Genomic DNA, 19660 nt, shown 5'->3' with positions numbered 1-19660 from the left:
TAGTAATCCTAAATTATAATAAAACAAGAAACACTGTAAACCAATTTTACATAATTCTGTGCTCCTGGAAGAGAGGACTCAGAAGAAAAGTGAGAATACATGTGCAGAGACCCATTCTGAGGAAAAAGTGGTAAGAGCCAGAGATTGGGTGCTCCAGTCCTGGGGGTCCTACACAGGGGAGATGAGCCCCCTTGTCTGATTAGAGAATTTTAACACCCCACAGACATCAATGGATAGATCATCCAGACAGGAAATCAACAAGGCAACAGTAGTCTTAAATGATACAACAGACCAATTGGATTTAATAAATATATATAGGACATTACATTCCCCAAACAGTAAAATACACATTCCTTTCAAGAGCACATGGAGCAGCCTCCAGGACAGATCACATGCTAGGCCACAAAACAATTCTCAGCAAATTTAAGAGGTGAGAAATTATATCAAGCATGTTTTCCTACCACAATGGTATGAAACTAGAAATCAATTACAGAAAGAAAAATGGGAAAAGAACAAGCACGTGGAGACTAAACAACATGCTACTAAAAAAACCCAATGGATCAGTGAAGAAATCAAAGAGAAAATCTGAAAATATCTCAAGACAAATGAAAATGGAAACAGAATTCTCTAAAATTATGAGACATAGCAAAAGCAATTCTAAGAGGGAAGTTTACAGTAGTGCAGGCCTTCATTAAGAACAAGAAAAATCTCAAATAAACAACCTAACCTACCAATTAAAGGAAACAGAAAAAGAAGAACAAACCCCAAAGTCAGCTGAAGGAAGGAAATAATAAAGATCAGAGAGGGAATAAATAAAATAGAGACCAAAACAACAACAACAACAACAACAAAACTAAAAAAAACAAAACAAAACAAAAAACGAAACCAAACCAAAACAAACAAACCAATAGAAAAGATCAATGAAACCAAGAGCTAGTTTTTGGAAAGATAAACAAAATTGATAAACTTTTAGCCAGGCTTACTAAGAAGAGAGAACCTAATAAAATAAGAAATGAAAGAGGAGAAACAACAACCAATAGACATACAAAAAATCATAAGAGAATATTACAGTTATCTGTCAACAAACTGGACAACCTAGAAGAAATCGACAAATTTCTAGAAACATACAGCCTACCAAGACTAAGTCAAGAAGAAATGGACTGATCAGTAGTAGAGAAATTGAATCTGTTAAAAAGAAAAAGAAAAAAAAATAAAACCAAAAACTTCTAGCACACAAAAATCCAGGCCTGGACAGTTCACGGGGGGAGTCTACCAGATATATAAAGAAGAGCTAAGACCTATCCTTCTCAAATTATTCCCCAAAATTGAAGAGGACAAAACACTCCCAAATTCAATCTATGAGGCCACCATCTATTATTCTGGTACCAAAGTCAGACAAAGACATTACAAAAAAAAAAAATTACAAGACAGTATCTTTGATGAATATAGATGCAAAATTCCTCAACAAAATATCAGCAAACCAAATGCAACAATATACAGAAATGATCATACACCATGTCAAGTTGGATTTATTCTAGGGACGCCAGGATGGTTCAACTTTGGCAAATTAATCAATGTGATACACCACATAACAAAAGGAAGAAAAAATTACACAATCATCTCAATAGACACAGAAAAGGCATTTGTCAAAATTCAATATCCAGCCATGATAAAAACTCTTAACAAAATTGGTATAGAGGGAACATATCTCAACATAATAAAAGCCATTTATGACAAACCTACAACTAACATCATACTTAATGGTAAAAAGCTGAAAGCCTTTCCTCTAAATTCAGGAACAAGACAAGAAGGCTCAGTCTCGCCACTTCTATTCAACATAGTATTAGAAGTCGTAGCCACAACAATCAAACAGGAAAAAGAAATAAAAGGCATCTAAATTGGAAGAGAAGAAGTAAATTGTCACTATGTGCAGATGACATGATACTTTATACGGAAAACTCTGAAGTCTCCACCAAAAAACTATTAAAACCAATAAATGAATTCAGTAAAGTTGCAGGACACAAGATTAATATATAGAAATCTGCTGTTTTTCTATACACTAATAATGAACTATCAAAAGAGAAAGTAAAAAAAAATATATTGATTAAAATCGCATCAAAAACAATGAAGTACCTAGGAGCAAACTTAACCAACAAATTGAAAGACCTATTCACTGAAAACTAGAAATCACTGAAAAAAGGAAATTAAAGATGATACAAAGAAATGGAAAGATATTCCATGCTCTTGGATTAGAAGAATACATACTACTAAAATGGCCTTACTACCCAAAGGAATCTACAAATGTAACGCAATCGCTATCAAAATACCCCGGACATTTTTCACAGAAATAGGAGAAATAGTCCTAAAATTAATGTGGAACCACAAAAGACCCTGAATTCCCAAAGCAAGCTTGAGAGAAAAACAAAACAAAACAAAACAAAACGAAAAACAACACAACTAGAGGTCACCCTCTCTGACTTCAGACTATATACTACAAAGCTATAGTAGTCAAAACAGCACAGTAATGGCACAAAAGTAGACACAGATCAATGGAACAGGATAGAAAGCCCAGAAATAAACCAGCACACCTATGGTTAATTAATCTATGACAAAGGAGGCAAGACTATACAATGGAGAGAAGACAGTGTCTTCAATAAGTAGTGCTGAAAGAACTCTACAGCTGCATGTAAAATAGTAAGATTAGAGCATTTCCTTGTAACATATACAGACATAACCCCAAAATAGATGAAAGAACTAAATGTGAAACCTGAAACCATAAAACTCCTAGACAACAACGTACGCAGAACACTCTTTGACAAATCGTAGCACTATTTTACTGGATCTGTCTCCTAAGGCAGCAAAAATAAACAAATAAGACTTAATTAAACTTAAAAGATTCTGCACAGCAGAGGCAACTATTGACAAAATGAAGACAACCTACTGAATGGGAGAAAATATTTGCAAATGATATGACCAACAAGGGGTAATATCCAAAATACATAAACAATTCATACAACTGAATATTAAAATACAAAACAAAACACAACCAAATCAAAAAATGGGCAGAAGATCTGAACAGACATTTTTCCAAAGAAGACATACAGATAGCCAATAGGCACATGAAAAGATGCTCAAAACTGGTAATCATTAGAAATGTAAATTAAAACCACATGAGAAATCACCTCACACCTATCAGAATGGCTACCATCAAAAAGTCTACAAAATAACAAATGTTGTCAAGGATGTGGAGAAAAGGGAATTCTCATACACTGTTGGTGGCAATGTAAAATGGTGCAGCCATTATGGAAAGCAGGATGAATACTCTTCAAAAAACTAAAAATAGAACTACCATATGACCCAGCAATTCCACTCCTAGGTATATATCTAGAAAACACAAAAACACTCCCTAGTGTTCATAGCACCACTATTTACAATATCCAAGATATGAAAGCAACCCAAGTGTTCAACATACGAAAGGATAAAGAAAATGTGGTATACATATACAATGGAATATTGCTCCTTCAAGTTTGACCTCCTTACGGGTCTCTGAAAGTCATAAAAGGTTAAGATTTAATTTTATTCCTTCGGACCTTGTATTGTGATAAATAACTTATAATTAAAAAGTCCTATATTTGACTAATGGGCAAGTAATTTAACTTTCTGATCTCAGTCACCTTATTTAGAACAACAAATTTGCCATGCTCTATTATGTCAAACTCAATTCTCAACAGAGCACTAATTTAGGGGTCTTTGGACAGATTCAAAGAGAATTTTGAAGCACGCATAAACTTGTCTGCAAGCCAACTGGGGAACACCTCCATGGGAAGGTAGGTTGGCCCCTCTGTAGGTTGCGGGGCAGCTGGGAAGAGGTGTCTAAGGTTTAAACACAGACCGTAACCTGCACATAACTGCTCATTTGGTATCCAGTGTAAATTCATATTCTTTTCCACTAGAACCTAGGTAAAAACACATTTTAGGTTCTTACCCTTAAATAGATTATAATCTAGTTTATTTCAAAAGTCTAGCTGGGAGCAATAATCTCATGAATCATTAGGCATTACTATTGCTGGGAGACAGTCTAAAGAGTGGATTAGAATGGGGCGCTGGAAACACATCTGCATTCAAGTCATGGCTCCGGCACTTGCCAGCTCCACGACCTACTGCACAACTCAACCTCTCTGTGCTTTGGCTTCTCATTTGTGAAAAGGAAGTAACATTAGTTCTGCCTCATAGGATCGTTGTGCGGACTGAGTGGGAGATGAACATGAAGTGCTTGGAACAGTGTTTGGCACACAGTAAGCACTCAATAGCTGTTAGCCAGTAAGTACGACCACTGTGGGCATGTTAATAACTGACCTGCTTCAGGGACAGACATATTCTAACTTCCCTGCATGTAAGACATTCGGTCATCATGAAAATATATTTATATATAAAGCTATATTCCAAGGTCTTAGCAATTTAGGCCCAAGTATAAGCTGACTTTTTCTTTAATAGTATGCCTTCAGATTTTTTTGAGGAAATAGTAAAAATATGAGATGAAAAAAATCCTTCATTTGCTGAGTATTTAAGATGTTGTAAAAGTAAAAAGATTTACTTTCTGACACAATTTTGCTTCTAAACAAAATTTTCCTCTCTTGAACGACTGGTATGTATATTTCCACTAGAGAATGAGAAAAATACAAAATTGACAGTTCTGACCTAAAAAAAAGAGCAGTTTCATACAGTGTAACCAATTTTCATGCCTTCCTTTTTGCCTTGGCTCTCAGGAAAATGAGAACTAAACTTAAAGCTTCATCAAGCTTAATTATGTTAATACTTTTGATTCTTATATATACTTCTTTCTCATCAGGCTCCTGATTATTTCAACTTTAAGAATTTGAGGGTAAAACAAACATTTTGGAGGTAAGTATTAGTAATATATAATAATATTCTTCCTACCCATTAAAGTTGGAAAAGTTACATAAGATAATGTATATGAAAGTATTCTGTAACCTAAATTCTAAAAATTTTGAATCCACTGACTTTCAAATCACTGCCCAAAGTTTTTTCCTACGATTTTTTTCCTCTTAGTCTCTTTCCTATACTACAAATCTCAATATTTAAAATCTCTAAATTCTCCCCAAAAGATTTAGGATAAGACTCAAAGCTAATTCCCATTTAGTTCCTGAGCTTCATCCTGGCCCCACAATCCTCCACACTGAGACTCTTGCATTTCCCGGAATCTGTTGTCTTCCCATATGTCTCCATGTCTCCGATCACACCATGCCCTTGGTCTAGAATACTTATCCACCCCATTAGGCCTGAATAAATCCTCCTTTTATTTCAAGATTCAGCTCAAGCATCCCTTTAAAATAACAGCCTCAGCTAAAACTCTTTTCAGTAAAACTATCTCCTACCTACACTATCTTGGCCTCCCAATTAGTGTCCTCATCTCAAATGCATCATTTCTCTACTTCATCAACATTAGTCTAAATTATAGGTCCAATAACATCACCAAGATGCTGAAAAACACAACTCTCATTCAACTCTAGCGTAAGGCCTAAAATCCTTGGCACAGAGTTGAAAACTCTCCATCACTACATCTAAAACTAGCTTATAAGATACAAGAGAAAATACGATGGAAATGAGGAGAAACATTTTGTAAACCTACCATTTTCTTTTAAGGGTACTTGGGATGAAGAATTTCCAGAACTATGCAAGGTCATTCCTGTGGTATAAATTCAATTATTAGACAGTTTAAAAAATGGTCAGATACTAGATATAGAATTAATTTCTTCTGATAAATTTATAAAAATCAGTAAACTATTAAAGTAGTAACATTTTCTTTTATTTACACTCAGAAAAATATGTCTTCCCATAATGGACTTTTTTTTTTTTAAACTACTTTTAATGTCCAGGTAGGCATATTAACTTGTTTTGCAGAATAAATTTAAATACAAATGGACTGTTTCTGACAATGACATTCTGATGTGTCATGCATGAAATGATGAAACTGAGTTTTAAAGCGTTTGTTCAAATGTTAAAAGAAAAATCAGTATTTAATAAGAATGCATAACCCAAAACAAATGCAGAAAACAAATTTTCTTTCATGGTCGAGTCTTATTTTATTTGTGTTTTTCTATGGAATATTTACTGCTTTACTTCCGATATGTGATGGATTTTTCTGTAATGAAAATAGCTTGAAACCTATAAGAGATCCCATTATATAGGAATATACTTTGAAAATAATTTTATAAAAGATTGAATAGTGTCTTTTTAGGCTATTTTCAACACACAGGGTAACCTATAGGATGGAATCTTATCTTTCATCTGTTTAAATATTTTTTTATTCAATTCAAATTGATGACAGTGGAATCTCTGAAAGTTGTGGAAACCTACGTTAATAAAGTAATATGGTTTTACATAAATATTTATCAACTATAGGGTGGAGTTCTCTTTTGACTTCATTTAATCCTCATATCCCCAATCCAGTTACAGGGTGAAAAATACTTCTTAACTTTGTATAATTAGGGTTAAGTGATCAAACATAGTTCTAAGGGAGAGTTAATTAGTATTATTTGATTAAACGACCACAGAAGAGGGTATCCTTGGTGACCTTTTGTCTCCCCAGCTGTTTCCTATTTTGAGTAGTTGTTCAGACGTGTGTCCTAAATGTCTACTCTTGTAAAAGACTGATTTCTCGTGCAATATCCTTTTAAGATGCAAAAAAGCAACAGGAATCCTTAACTGTTTATCTTATAAGGTAGTCTGTGTTTATAAACACAAACAACTTCTATTTCACTTAAATAGTTAATAGGCCCCAGATAGCTGGGATAACTTGAGAGAACTTAAATCAACTAAGAATTTCTACCAGATCACCTATGGCACATTTCATAAAACTATCTCTTTCCAGAGACAATTCCATTCTGAAAGTACCCTAAACAAACTTTTCTTAAAAAAATACAGCATCAGTAGAGTCTACTCTCACAGCTTGTAAGGAAAATCCTAAAGAAGGCTGTCCAAAGCCCTGGCACCAGACTGCCTGGTTCTCTCAGTAAGACCGTCATGGCTTTTACCTGCAATCAAGAGAGAACCAAGTGATGGTCTGTGTCAGGAGGCAATCACTTGTTAAATCAATTTTTGATTTCACCTGGTACACTTTAAGTAGCCTAAAGCTTTATATTCACAAAAAGTTTTAACAATTAGGACAGAGAACCAAAAACATTTTCTCAGTCATTAGCGTGATCTCAGTCATGTCACTGTGAGCAAGAGGGACAGGAGGAAGAAGGTAGGCTCGTTGATGCTGACCTATAACACATGCTTGACCAGGGTCTTCAAAGGATGAGGAGTCTGATTCATGTTTCCTCCTTTCAGGGCTTCTATTTAAACTTGCAACAGACTTTGAACTAAAGAGGGAAGAGGAAGGCAGGGTGGGGAAGTGTCAATGTAAAAAAAATATATATATATGGTGAAAATAATAAAATGTCAAAACAAAAACAGAAGTATGAAATGCAGAATTTACAAATATGTAGCTCGGGTTAGTTAATTATGTTCTTACTTATTAAGTTTTGTGAATCCTGCCAAAGATTCTGTCTCAGATCTTGCCATCTGGTGAAATGGTTTTCCTACCAACTCCGCAATGGTTTGTGGAGGGGATTCCATGTCAACACTGACATTTTTCCGGTGAGGATAGAGAGAGGCCTGACTGAGATCGTGGTATGATTTACTCATCCCTCTAGGCTTTTCCTCCCATGAAGCTTTGTCACTCTTCTCTTTGGCACTGTTTTGCAATGGCTGGTAAAGCGACAGCTCTGAGCAGGATAGCCTCTTCAGAATCTCAGCTTGGACTGACAGAGGTCGAACGGCAAGTTTGTTCAGGGTGCTGCTGGCCAGACTACCAGTGCTGATTGCTCGTCCCATATTAAATCCTCTAATGGACTCTGCTTGGAGATTCAGGCTCCTAAACGAAGCTCTCTCTACAAGGAAATAGGATTGCTTTACACGACGGAATCACCGTAGTACCTTAATGTGAAGAGCTATTTTAATAAATAAAAAAACCAGCATGCAATTTTTAATCATTTTGATTGCCAGCATAAGTAGGTAGCTTTCGGAGAGCGGCAATCAAGGATTTTAAAAAGGAGGGTTGGAAGATCCTGGTTTCTCTACCATCTCTCCATCCTTGTAGCCTTCTCACAGCCAGGGCCTGGTCAGCATTTCCTTTCACAGAGTGATTTTCTTGGAGCTAATAATGTTTGGGCTTCATTCAGGCTTGCTGACCCCAAATTGCCGATTACAGTTTTCAACTAGAAGTGAGAATGATGTTTGACAGAGAAAATTTCAACCCTACTAGTATCTCTGCTAAAATATCAGCATACCAAGGACGGAGAGAGGGAGAGAGGAAACCTGGATCTGCCAACATGGTCCGACGTGGTGAGAGCATGCCTGAAAAAAGCTGTGCAGAGGAACATTTTGCCCAGAGGAAAAGTTCTTATTATATTTTTAAAAGCTTATGGCAGATTGTAGTGATGTTTGCACAACTCTCTTAACAATGTGAATATACTTAAAATCACTGAATTCTGTTAATTTAAGTGAGTGAATTGTATGGTATGTAAATTATGTTTCAATAAAATTATTACCAAAAAACCCTAAAACAAAACAAAAACAAAAACCCCAAACCAAAAGCAAAACCCTTTTATGGCAAATTTTCAATCATTTCTGATTGAATTACTGTGCCCATACCACTTTCCCACCTTACTGACTTTTCATGATTTACCTGAGGCACAGAAGACATGGGAGAATCACACATGTCTTTTCTCTTTTGTTCCTGTTAATTAATAAGATTAAGGAGCTGGGGTTCTTAAATTCCTTTCACTCCAAAATACGTATCTAAGGTCTTCTTTTAGAGGCTAAATTTAGAGATACTTTATAACAAGTGAATGGGTGTTCTATTTTGTGAGAACCAACGTCATGTCAGTATTTGAACATTTGAGGCTATAAACAAAAGCATTGCATCACACAATTTTGGCATCAAAACCCTTTCATGTATTTAAAGGACCAGGAGAACACAATTTCAAATGGTTTAGTTGTTCACACATTAGTAATCCACATCACAAGGCACCCCGTCTGGCCCCACCTCATGGAAAGTACCAACCCTGTGTTGCACTCTATGGGAATACAGCTTGACCATTACGTAAACAGCTGTGAAACTTGTTTTTAAAAAGAAAATGTCAGATGTTGCTGACTTAGATCTTTAGATTCTGTTTCATTTATCTTCTAATTCCTAGGAAGATTAATAACCAGTATTTCATCTTAAATGTAAACAGACAGGGAAACACTGAAGCTCTTTAATACTTATACATCAGAATGAAGTTTAAATAAACATGTTTCACCATCACCAGGAAAATTCAACATTCTTTTTCTGAAGTAGAAGTGGACACCAAGTTAACACATGATAAGAAAAAGATGACTTTGGTTTTAAAATTCCCAGAATAATCTTAGCTTTAAAGTCAGAGTTCTTATTAAAGCAGATAACAATAATTCTATTTTCTTTACTCTGAGAGCAGACTCTAATTGAAGATGCAAAACTGAGTCTTACACAGATTCAATTACCAGGAAATGCCTTTATACCCAATAGATTTCTTCACCCTTAAGGAAAATGTACCAAACTTTGGCAGGAATAGGGACAGCCAGTTCAGTATAGGTTAGATTTGGTTTGCAAACATACCAAGGATTATGCTATTTATAAATACACTTACAGCTGACTCCTGGATAGAACTTAAAATACTGCACATGTTCATGGGATGGAATAATAAACCATCCACTTATCTGGTCTGTCCTACTGCCTTACACCTGGAAAGGACTCCAACATAGAGTACCAGGATGGGAAAGGACATTAGAATGAACCCACATCCTATTACTAACATTTCAGATTTGAACTCAAAGGCTTGCTAGTTCCACACTCAGTCTGCATTCCACACTGTGCTATTGTTCAGTCCCCTGTGTTTGTTTTTTATTTCCTTATATCATTAACTTAATTGTATGCTTTTTGAGGAGAGGGGCTTCATTTATTTTCGTTAACCCATAGCACCTAGCACTGTATCTTACAAGTAGTAAGCACGCAGTAAATGATTATTAATCTTAATTTAATTTCATGCAAATTAGTTTTTTGAAAACTTATCAAATATAAAGAGGATTGGATTAGGAATTAAGAGATCAGGGTTCCAGCTTCCTTTGATGTCTACGAGGTTAAGTGAGACACTTTTCTCTGAACCTGTCTCCTCATCAGTAACATTGTGTACTTGATGCCCTCTGCTTTCTTGGACCCACATTCTGTGACTCTAAAGAAATAACATACACTTGTTAGCCCATCAACCTCCTGTATGTTAACTCCAGTTATTTTCACTTGTCTAGTGCAGACAGTTAAGTAGGCAGGTGGTTACTTCTAAGCTGATTCCAAGCAGAGAACAATTCCTTTGAAGGTTTAACAAAAATCTGGGAATAGATGTAGATAATACCACCTTAAGTCCTTTCACACAGGAGTTTAAGGGTACATAGTCGCTGTGTTCCTGGGGAAAAACTGAGATGCACAGAGCATTCCCACCTCATGGATGAAGAGAATGAGACTTCAAAGAGTCAGTCACTTTCCTAAGGTCATTCCACTCCTACTATTGCTACTACTACTATTACTAGGGAAGTAGTGGTCAAACAATGTCCATGATGGTAATGTTAATAATGATAATGAATATTTATTCAATACTTATTCTGTGCCAGGTACTTTCACATGAATTCATCTTCACAATAACCTTACAACATCAGTATTATCATTATGATGATCACTTTACAGATGGGGATCTAAGGCAGAGAGTCTGAGCAGCCTGCTCACGGTTTCAGAGCTTGCTAGTAATAGAGAGGGGTTTGAACACTGGCAGTCTTGCTGCCTGGTTCAGGCTCTTAAGTACTACACTCTATCATTGGAGATGTTGAGGGTGGAAACCTGGCTTCACAGTTTTGTCTTCTGACTCTTCACTACAGCACACTATACCAAATCTATAATGATGTAACCGTCAACTGTTCAATTCTAGTTTGTATCAAATAGAATGTTAGTCTAAGTAGGAATACAGATAGCTCTAGTAAGTTTGACACTCCACTATACTTTAAAAATATATGTAAGAGCATACAAATTTTTTAGCAGAGCAAAGCAGTGAAAGAAAAGGAATAATAAGATTACTTTGCAGCAGTAGTTATCATATCTTAGCATGCATAAAAATCATTACTGAGGAAAGCCAGTTAAAATGCAGATTCCAGGGACTACGCGCCCAAAGACCACAACTGAACAAGTTTCAGGTAGGTTTCTGGAATCTTCATTTTTAATAAGTATATAGCCCCTACCGTCTGGATTCTGAAAGGCTGAGAAACATCTATTCATAGGTTGCCATCACCCCAGTCTGATCCCACAGGGAATATATTTTCCATAAGATTTTAGGATGTGAGAAAGTTCAGATAAAGAATTCGTAGGGCTCTGATGCACAAGGTCCTCAGAGCTATTCAATTTAAATTTTTAATCAACTTCTTCAGAGTGTTTCACTGACATCTATATGAACTTACTCTGCAGAACTAGATTTTCTATAACTTCAATCTCAACATGTGGTCCTACAGAGTAAAATTTAAATATTTCAATTCTGATTGAGATATTTTTTCAGAGATAAATTAGTTTCTTCTGCTGGCGCCTTTTCAAGAGGACCTGAAACCACTCTCTTGACCATTTATATTGGGTACTGCGGTTATTTATCTCAGTCTCAGCACAGGGACGTACCCAAGAAAAACCGACAAGTGGGAGATCTGTCACCCCCAAACTGTGATGGTATATAACTTCCCTGCCCTGGGTGTATACTTCCCGTGCCCCCTGCCTTGTTTCCCATGTTCTTTCCTTCATCTGGAAAGCCCTTCCATTTATCTTCAACCTACTTATTATTTTTGTTCTTCAAATTCCAATTCAAGTGCCACCGATCACGTACTCTAGCCTCTGATTCCCCCTTTCCTCTTGCAGTGTAGATTATAGGGATTGTACAATATAATCTGTCACTAAAACCATGACCCTCTGTTGCTTCATGTACGTTGGTCTTATCTTCCCAAACAGCGTGTCAGTTTACTGTGGGTAAAGAAGATGACTGAAACTTTAATAATATTTACATCAGACAGCCTAACAATAGGCACAAAATAGACAGTTCAGCAGGTATTGCTGACTGATCAGGGGTATTGTTTTCAAAATGAACATGAAGTTGAAATCTTGGCTTCATTTGTGACACCTTTATAAACTTGACTTAGTTGTTTGACATCTGTATACCTTATAATTTTCATCCTAAGCATGGAACATCTTTTAAAGTTTGTGGAAAAAATCATGCATGTACCTTGGAGTCATTTGACATAGTTTGCTTCTTACCAATATCCTGGGCATCTTGGTTGCTCTGTCTCGCTCTCATCTGCAGCTGGAACTTATGCTGGGAAGAGCAGAGGTGCAGCAGGTACTGGCATGTCTTACTGTTGTCTGTCTGGAAGGCATGTTTTATTCCATCTGATGTATTTTGCAATGTGATTTTCTTTTTCTACAATATTAATTGGGGTATTAAAAGTTACTATATTATCCTATCACTTTATTACATGGCCAAATTTTATAAGCAATAATTATTAAGTAGAGATATTATTTTTATTTCACATCATTAGGCGTGAATATTCCTTGACCTATATCTAATAGAAATATAGAAATACATAATTTTGTATTATTACAAATTCAGAAAATACATGAAATTAATATTATTTGCTTAATACAAGTAATGTTATATTACTTTTAGAAATGGTAGCCTAAATTAGACTGTACAGAGTGTAACCAGCCACTAGCACGGGAAACAGTTTCCTTTAACTAGATTACTGATATTTTGAGTTTACTGCAATGTTTACAAACACCAAAACTGTTTGAAAAAGAAATTATAAGAAATACGTGCTCTACTTCCTTGGATAAAGAAAATGAAGTTCAACAAAAGCTGATGTATTAATACGTAGTAATAAGAGCTGTGGTTCAGTCAAGAAAAATCTTGGTGGCAAGAAAGCTAGGATACAAGTTGTGGGAAGTTAAGGAAAATGTTGGAATGTAGAGGCACCGGATAACGTGCCTGGGCTGAGAGATGAAACACATCAGTATTCCCTCCAAATTCAGGGAAAGGAGGCAAATGACAAATTAGTTTTATCTCCCTGTTTCTTTTTTTTCTTTTAAAAAATATTTTATTTATTTATTATAGTATTATTTAATTATTTAACTTTGGTGGTGGTGGGAGGCAATTAGGTTTATTTATCTTTAGAGGACATACTGGGGATTGAACCCAGGACCTCAAGCATGCTACGCATGCGCTCTACCACTTGAGCTATACCCTCCCCCTTATCTCCCTGCTTCTTAAAAAACAAATGTCTCTTAGGAAGGGGACACTCCAAAATATAGTGATCTATGTGGTAAGGCTTGCAGTGATCCATATACCTTAAAAGACTGGCATTCAACATGTCAGGGATCTAAGCCTAACATCCCTGAAGAATTGTTTAAGTCCAGTTAGATTCCACTGTAGCTCTGGCTTCTTCCACTGTGCAGATTATTCCCTCTGCTTCATATCTTTGTCTTCTATCAAACGCAGAAATAGGCACAGATAAGTCAGATTTGGCAGGCTCACAAAAAATACAGAGTATTACTCCAACTTCAATGATGCAAGTGCCATCTTCATAATTCCTGGTCTTGTTTATCTAAAAATTTTTGAACTGCTTAACTTCACTTGAAAAACTTAGCATCACAATTGGAAATAGAAAGCTAGTACCACTTGCCATAAATAGAATTCAGCCATAAAGATATGTAATCAATGCAATAAAAACAAAATAAGACTATTAAATCCTAGCTGGATGTTGTTACCAATGAAATCTCAGGGATGCTGTTCTCTTTTTGTCAAAAAACGAAATCAGCAGGTATTAGAGAGGAGTTAAAGATATAGTAGCACCAAACAAGTATGGTGACTACCAGTAGTATACCTAGTAACTCTTCAAATACTTGGAATTTTTTTCCTAACAAACATTGGACTTAACCACTGTAATTCTCAAGGATGTTGAACTCCACAGTTGTAAAGCTGTGCAAGTTTGAAACAAATCACAAGGATAATTGATTCTAAGTGCTAACTGATGGACTGGACCAGGCATGTGCCTAAGGAAATTCAGTTCTAAGAGATAAGAAGGGTGAAGGGTGACCTTTCTATCTTCCCAGAGGCTAGTGGAGGAAAAAAGGAGGGTCAAAAAAGAGAGCTCTGTGTTAGAGAAAGAACTTCAGGATAAATAAGTACTGTTAAACAAGGGAATGGTTTGCATGGAAATATGTTCTAGTCTTTATTACTGAAGATCTTTACAAATGAGCTAATCACAGCTGATTCTATTTTTATAACAGGGCTGATGTGATAGCTGGCAAATGATAGAGAGCTAAATGCTGAATGGTTATTTGATTTGCTGCCTTTTCACAGTTGGTCCAAATTAGATTTGCATTTAATTAACCTAAGGTTTCCTCTAAGCACTTGCTCTGCTGGCACTTCCAATGGGGAGCTAAGTTAAACCTAGATCATTTCCTGGTCTTGACAATCTTGGGAAAATAAGGATGGTCTGGGTTTTCCTGAGAGAACACATTATTATCTGGTAATCTTAGTGGGACTACTGGGTTTTATAGGAAACCAACCAACTAACTATCAGGCCTAGAACTGATTTCAAAGGTCTCTAGGTTGAAGATTATCCAGGGTCAGTTAGGACCTTGATATTATATCCTTATAAACATTGTTCTAGTGAGACCAGACTTCAGCCCAAATATAAACTAAAGATGTCCGTAGTCCCTGAATACCATTAGAAAAACAATTACCTGAACATATTTTTGATTTACCTCTGGGGTTTGCCAACTACCCTTCAATGTTCAGATTTTCCAACTATGTCCAAAATCAAAATATGCCTTTATAGTTCACTGTCTTTCATAAACATGATTTTCTAAAAAAATCGCTTTTCTAACTTTATCACCATAGATAGTATACACTAAAACTTAAAAGTGTAAAAAGTCCTGTGGCTACTTCATAAAATCCAATAAATTTCTGAACCACTGAGATTCAAATACAGTTGCTGTTAAGGACCTATTACTGAGCTAGACAAAGTTCACTGGGATTAAGATAATTATCAATCTTAAATACATTAGATGGTTTTCTCCATGTGAGAAGCATTTGTACCCTAGAATAAGTTCTGAATTAACAGAGAAGTCAACTCAGTTGTAATTTAACTAAAGTTAATGGTGCATATAACCAGCTAACCATTCTTCTAAAAATCACCTCCTGAGAAAACCCAAAGCAAATAAAATTGCAATAATACTTCCTACAACTAAGAAAGGAGAGTTAAATAGTATTAAGACATATAAGCCCTACTGAATGCTAGGGTCTAAAGGTCACTTAAGGAAAGTCAATTAATATGTTACATTTGAAATTGACAACAACTATTTAAATGTAGAATCAAAAGAGGTTAAAATGGACATACGGAAAAAGAAATCTTCTTGGTTTCCCTCCATGGAAAGCGAAGGACCAAAGTGCGAACTCCATTGTGTACCTCAAACACAAGGACACCTTTACAACAGACTCCAAGCAGTATTCCCGTTTGCGACTTTTTCTCAGGGTGCACTCGGTGAAAATGAACTCCGTATTCTGTCAGTCTTTGGCAGACCTGTTGGAACAATACCATAACATAGCAATGCACCATGGCAAAAGATGACTTAAAGATACAGAAATTGTATCAGTGTCATCTAATATGGAAAGGGTAATCTTTTAAACAAATGTTGCTGGAACAACTAGATATTCACATGCCAAGAAAATGAATCTTGACCCTTACTTTGCCCACTATATAAAAATTACCCCCAAAAGGATAACAGACTTAAATACAGGAGCTAAAAATTATAAAATATAGAAAATCTTTATGACTGTGGGTTAGACAAAGATTTCTTAGATGGGACATAAAAAATGTGAACCACAGAAGAAAAAACTGAAACTACATTAACACTAGAAACTTTTTCTCTTCAAAAGTCAGTGATAGGAAAACCTAAAGGCAAGCCACAGACTGGGAGATAAATACATATAAAATATACATTGGATAAAGGAATAACATCTAGAATATATAAAGAACACGTACTTCTCAAAAAAAAAAAAAGAAGTCACATAATCATACACAAAAATGGGCAACAGATGTCATTAGATACTTCAACAAAGGAGATATATGAATGGTAAATAAATACCTGAAAAGATGCTCAAAATAATAGTAATTAGGGAAACATAGATTAAAAACCACAATGATATATTACTACTTACCTATTTCAATAGCTAAAGTGAAAAAAAAAAAACAAAAACAAAAACCAGATCAAGTGTTGTTAAGGATGTAAAGCAACTGGAAATCTCACATTACTGGTGGTACTGTAAAATTGTACAACCACTTGAGAACAACTTGGCAGTTTCTTAGAAAGTTAAACACACACTTACCATAGATCCCAACAAACCTAATGGTAGTTATCTACTCAAGTTATCTACTCTCTCTCAAGAGACAGAAAAACTGTATGTTCATGCAAAAATGTGCATTTGACTGTTTACAGAAGCTTTATGTCCATCAACTAAAGAAAAAATAAACAAATCGGTGCATACCTGTACAAAAGAAAACTACTCAGCCATAAAAAAGAAACTATTATACATAGCACGCCATGGATGAATCTCAAAAGTATTATTCTAAGTGAAAAGAGCCAGACACGAAGACTCTCAAATATATGATTCTTTAACTGAAACTCTAGAGAAGAAAAAACTATGGTGATAGAAAGCAGATCTGAGGTTGTCAGAGGTTAGGAGTCGGGGGAGGGGACTGACTGGAAAGGGACATGAGGGAACTTTCTGGTGTTGGAAATACGCTACATCAGGGGTTGGCAAACTCCTTAGTAAATATTTTAGGCTTTGGGGGTCATATGATCTCTGCTGTAACTACTTAACTTTGCTGTTGTAGTAAAGTAGTCAAGTAAAAGTAAATATAGACAATATGGAAACAAATGAACATGGTCAAGCTCCAATAAAACTTTATTTACAAAATAGGTAGGCCACAGTTTTGAAACCTTACTCTTTATAATACTTGTGGAGGTGGTTGCCAACTGATTGTATATTTTTAAAACTCACTGAATTGAACATTTAAAAGTGGTGAATTTTATAGTGTGTAAACTATACCTCAATAAAGCAGATTTACAAAAAGATACAAAAATTTTTCAAAGGCCGTATGATATATAGCAGAAGGGTAACCTTTGAAAGATGTATTAATGAGGTTAAAGAAAAATTCTCAGGTTTGAAGAAAGATGCTAAGGCTAAAGAGAAAAGGAGTAACAGGACACATCATTAGAAGGAGAGGGACAGCCTACTGTGCATTAAGCACGGTACCTAAAGGAGGAAGATTGAAGCTCAGAGAGGTTAAGTTCATTGTCCAAGTTCCGCCAGCTGGTTGAAACAAGAATTCAAATGCAAGACTGACTGAAAATTTCCATGCAAATTCTTTCCACTGTGTTAGTCTGCTGTTTACCTTTATTAATAAAAATATAACTTGCTATTTACTTCCTACAAGTATAAAAGTGTAATAACTGAGGGAAAAAAAGCACATAATTTAATGTCTTTAAATGCAAGCTCAGACAAAACAAACCACCTTGCCTTTCCCACCATGAATCCTAGATTACAGGTGGTTTAAGTCTGTGAATGAAACCCCTTCATAGATATTTGCAGGGCTGGGAAACTTGGCTCCCTTCAATATAGAACAGCAAATTTAAGGCATACTCTTGTTACGTCCTGGAAAGAAGAGAATGGTCTGAAGTTTCTCTTCTCAACAGAATATTATCTTATTTTTGCTATTCACACTGGAAGTTTACATAATACTATTTTTTCTGATCATAAATGCACTCTTATTTATCTTAGGTCTCACAGGAAGCTGGTGGCAGAACTGGAACTATAAATCAATTTTCCTAACCCCCTTCCCCTACTACTTGGCATTAGTGGAAAAACCATTTTTAGATGATATGATTAAATTTTATGCCTTTTAAGAAAAAACACAGCAAAACAATTCTAGAATCAGCTTGAACTTGCCTCTCTTATCCAGATAGTCACAAAATCCAATTGTTTCTTCTTTAATATATCTTGATTTTGAGAGTATGAAATAGGATAAAAGCATATAATCCATAGCCAGATAGATACAGGTTGAAATCAGTTTTGCTCCACATACCAGCCATTGACTTTGGGAAATACATTTCCTCAGTTCCGTCTTTTACAAAATGAGAATTGAAATACCATGGTTTTAGTTAGGAATAAATGAGATGAGATAATGCATATAGCATCAATTATTGGCATCTGAGCTTTTAAATGTATGTCCTCCAACATCTCTTGCTTTGAAAAAGATACAAAGTTTATCATTTGTAATCTTTCACACTTACCTTCAAAAATTCTAACTCTGTCTCTTTTTCAGAAGCTCCCACATAGGTATTATGCAATTTGGGTAACTCTTCTTTGATATAGGATAAATCAAGTTTCTCCATCACTCTGGGAGGCAAATAATGCTCTAGTCTAAAATAAGACATGCCATGAACCTAGAAAAGAGAGTGTCTTTGTAAGTAAGCAATTCTGTTTGCCTTCTTCCTTATATCTTAAAGTTCTTGCCTCAGCCAAGAGATCAGGCACTTCTATTTATAATTCTCTCGGAGGAATGAGTTTTAGAGGACATGACTTAGTCTTTCTCTTTTATTCAGTGACTGAACTGTTTGGCAAGCTTCAGGAGAAGAGTGACAATTACAGGCCAAATGTCACTATAGTTAAGGGTTAATGTCATGAAGGATGCTGCTTGAGTGGTGCAGTCTCTTGCTTCTTGCTTTCTCTTAGGTCCACTTACCTTCAGGAACATTTGGCTTTGAACACCTGTTCTCCATACAGTGAGCCCTGCTAGGTTCTCAGTCTGTCACTGCATGGATCTGTGTGGAAGGTGGAAGACTCCTTTGATCCAGATTTGGTTGGTAACCCTTATGTCTAATATCTATTAGTTAGATATGGGGAGAAGGAAGGATAAGTGCTAAATATACTAGAACTCTGAAACAGGATAATTTCAAACAGAAAAAAAAAAAAGAAATCTTACACTATGGTTTTAAATAACCAGTATACATGGAGAACTTGGTCATTTTGAGGCACCAAACTAACCTCAAAAATCTCCAGATCTAAAGAGCAAACACCTCAAGCAGGTTTATTCTTTAATTATGCTGAGGATAAGAACACCACTGCAAAGGTGGTCCTGGAGAAGAAAAAAAATCCTACCTCTGGTTGATAATCTCCATACTCAGCCTGGAGAGCCAAGGATGCTAGCAACAAAGAAGTCTCGTCATCACAGTGCATCCTTTCCTCCAAGATATCTTTTCGCAGCTGAAGATAATACTGATGACAGGTCAGAGTATGTCTGGGAAAACAAACACACACACAAAACATGCAGGCTTCGACCTTTAATCTCAGGGTGATTTTTTACTATTGGCATAAGTTTAGTTGCCAAGATGGTTTGTGATTAAGCACAAGAATTTAATAAGCTATGTTGAAGG

General features: G+C 35.7%; 1 protein-coding gene across 10 annotated transcripts in view; it reads right to left on the bottom strand.

The window, feature by feature from the left end:
- The window catches only part of PTPN13 (protein tyrosine phosphatase non-receptor type 13), a 182377-nt gene that overhangs the window by 52152 nt on the left and 110565 nt on the right, over positions 1-19660 (bottom strand). For 6 of the 10 annotated variants that reach the window (XM_010966161.3, XM_010966158.3, XM_010966162.3 and 3 more), the window contains 7 exons: positions 19386-19524; positions 18518-18670; positions 15562-15744; positions 12419-12581; positions 7538-7955; positions 7288-7385; positions 5651-5707 (listed from right to left, as the gene is read on the bottom strand). In XM_010966161.3, coding sequence (XP_010964463.1) covers positions 5651-5707; positions 7288-7385; positions 7538-7955; positions 12419-12581; positions 15562-15744; positions 18518-18670; positions 19386-19524 — 1211 coding nt within the window. The remainder of the gene's footprint in view (positions 1-5650; positions 5708-7287; positions 7386-7537; positions 7956-12418; positions 12582-15561; positions 15745-18517; positions 18671-19385; positions 19525-19660) is intronic. The other 4 variants (XM_045524984.2, XM_045524985.2, XM_010966165.3 and 1 more) reach the window with 2 other exon arrangements.

This window comes from Camelus bactrianus, chromosome 2 (genome assembly GCF_048773025.1).
Source record: "Camelus bactrianus isolate YW-2024 breed Bactrian camel chromosome 2, ASM4877302v1, whole genome shotgun sequence".
In the NCBI taxonomy this organism is placed as follows: Eukaryota; Metazoa; Chordata; class Mammalia; order Artiodactyla; family Camelidae; genus Camelus; species Camelus bactrianus.
This window is presented reverse-complemented; position numbering and strand designations above follow the sequence as displayed.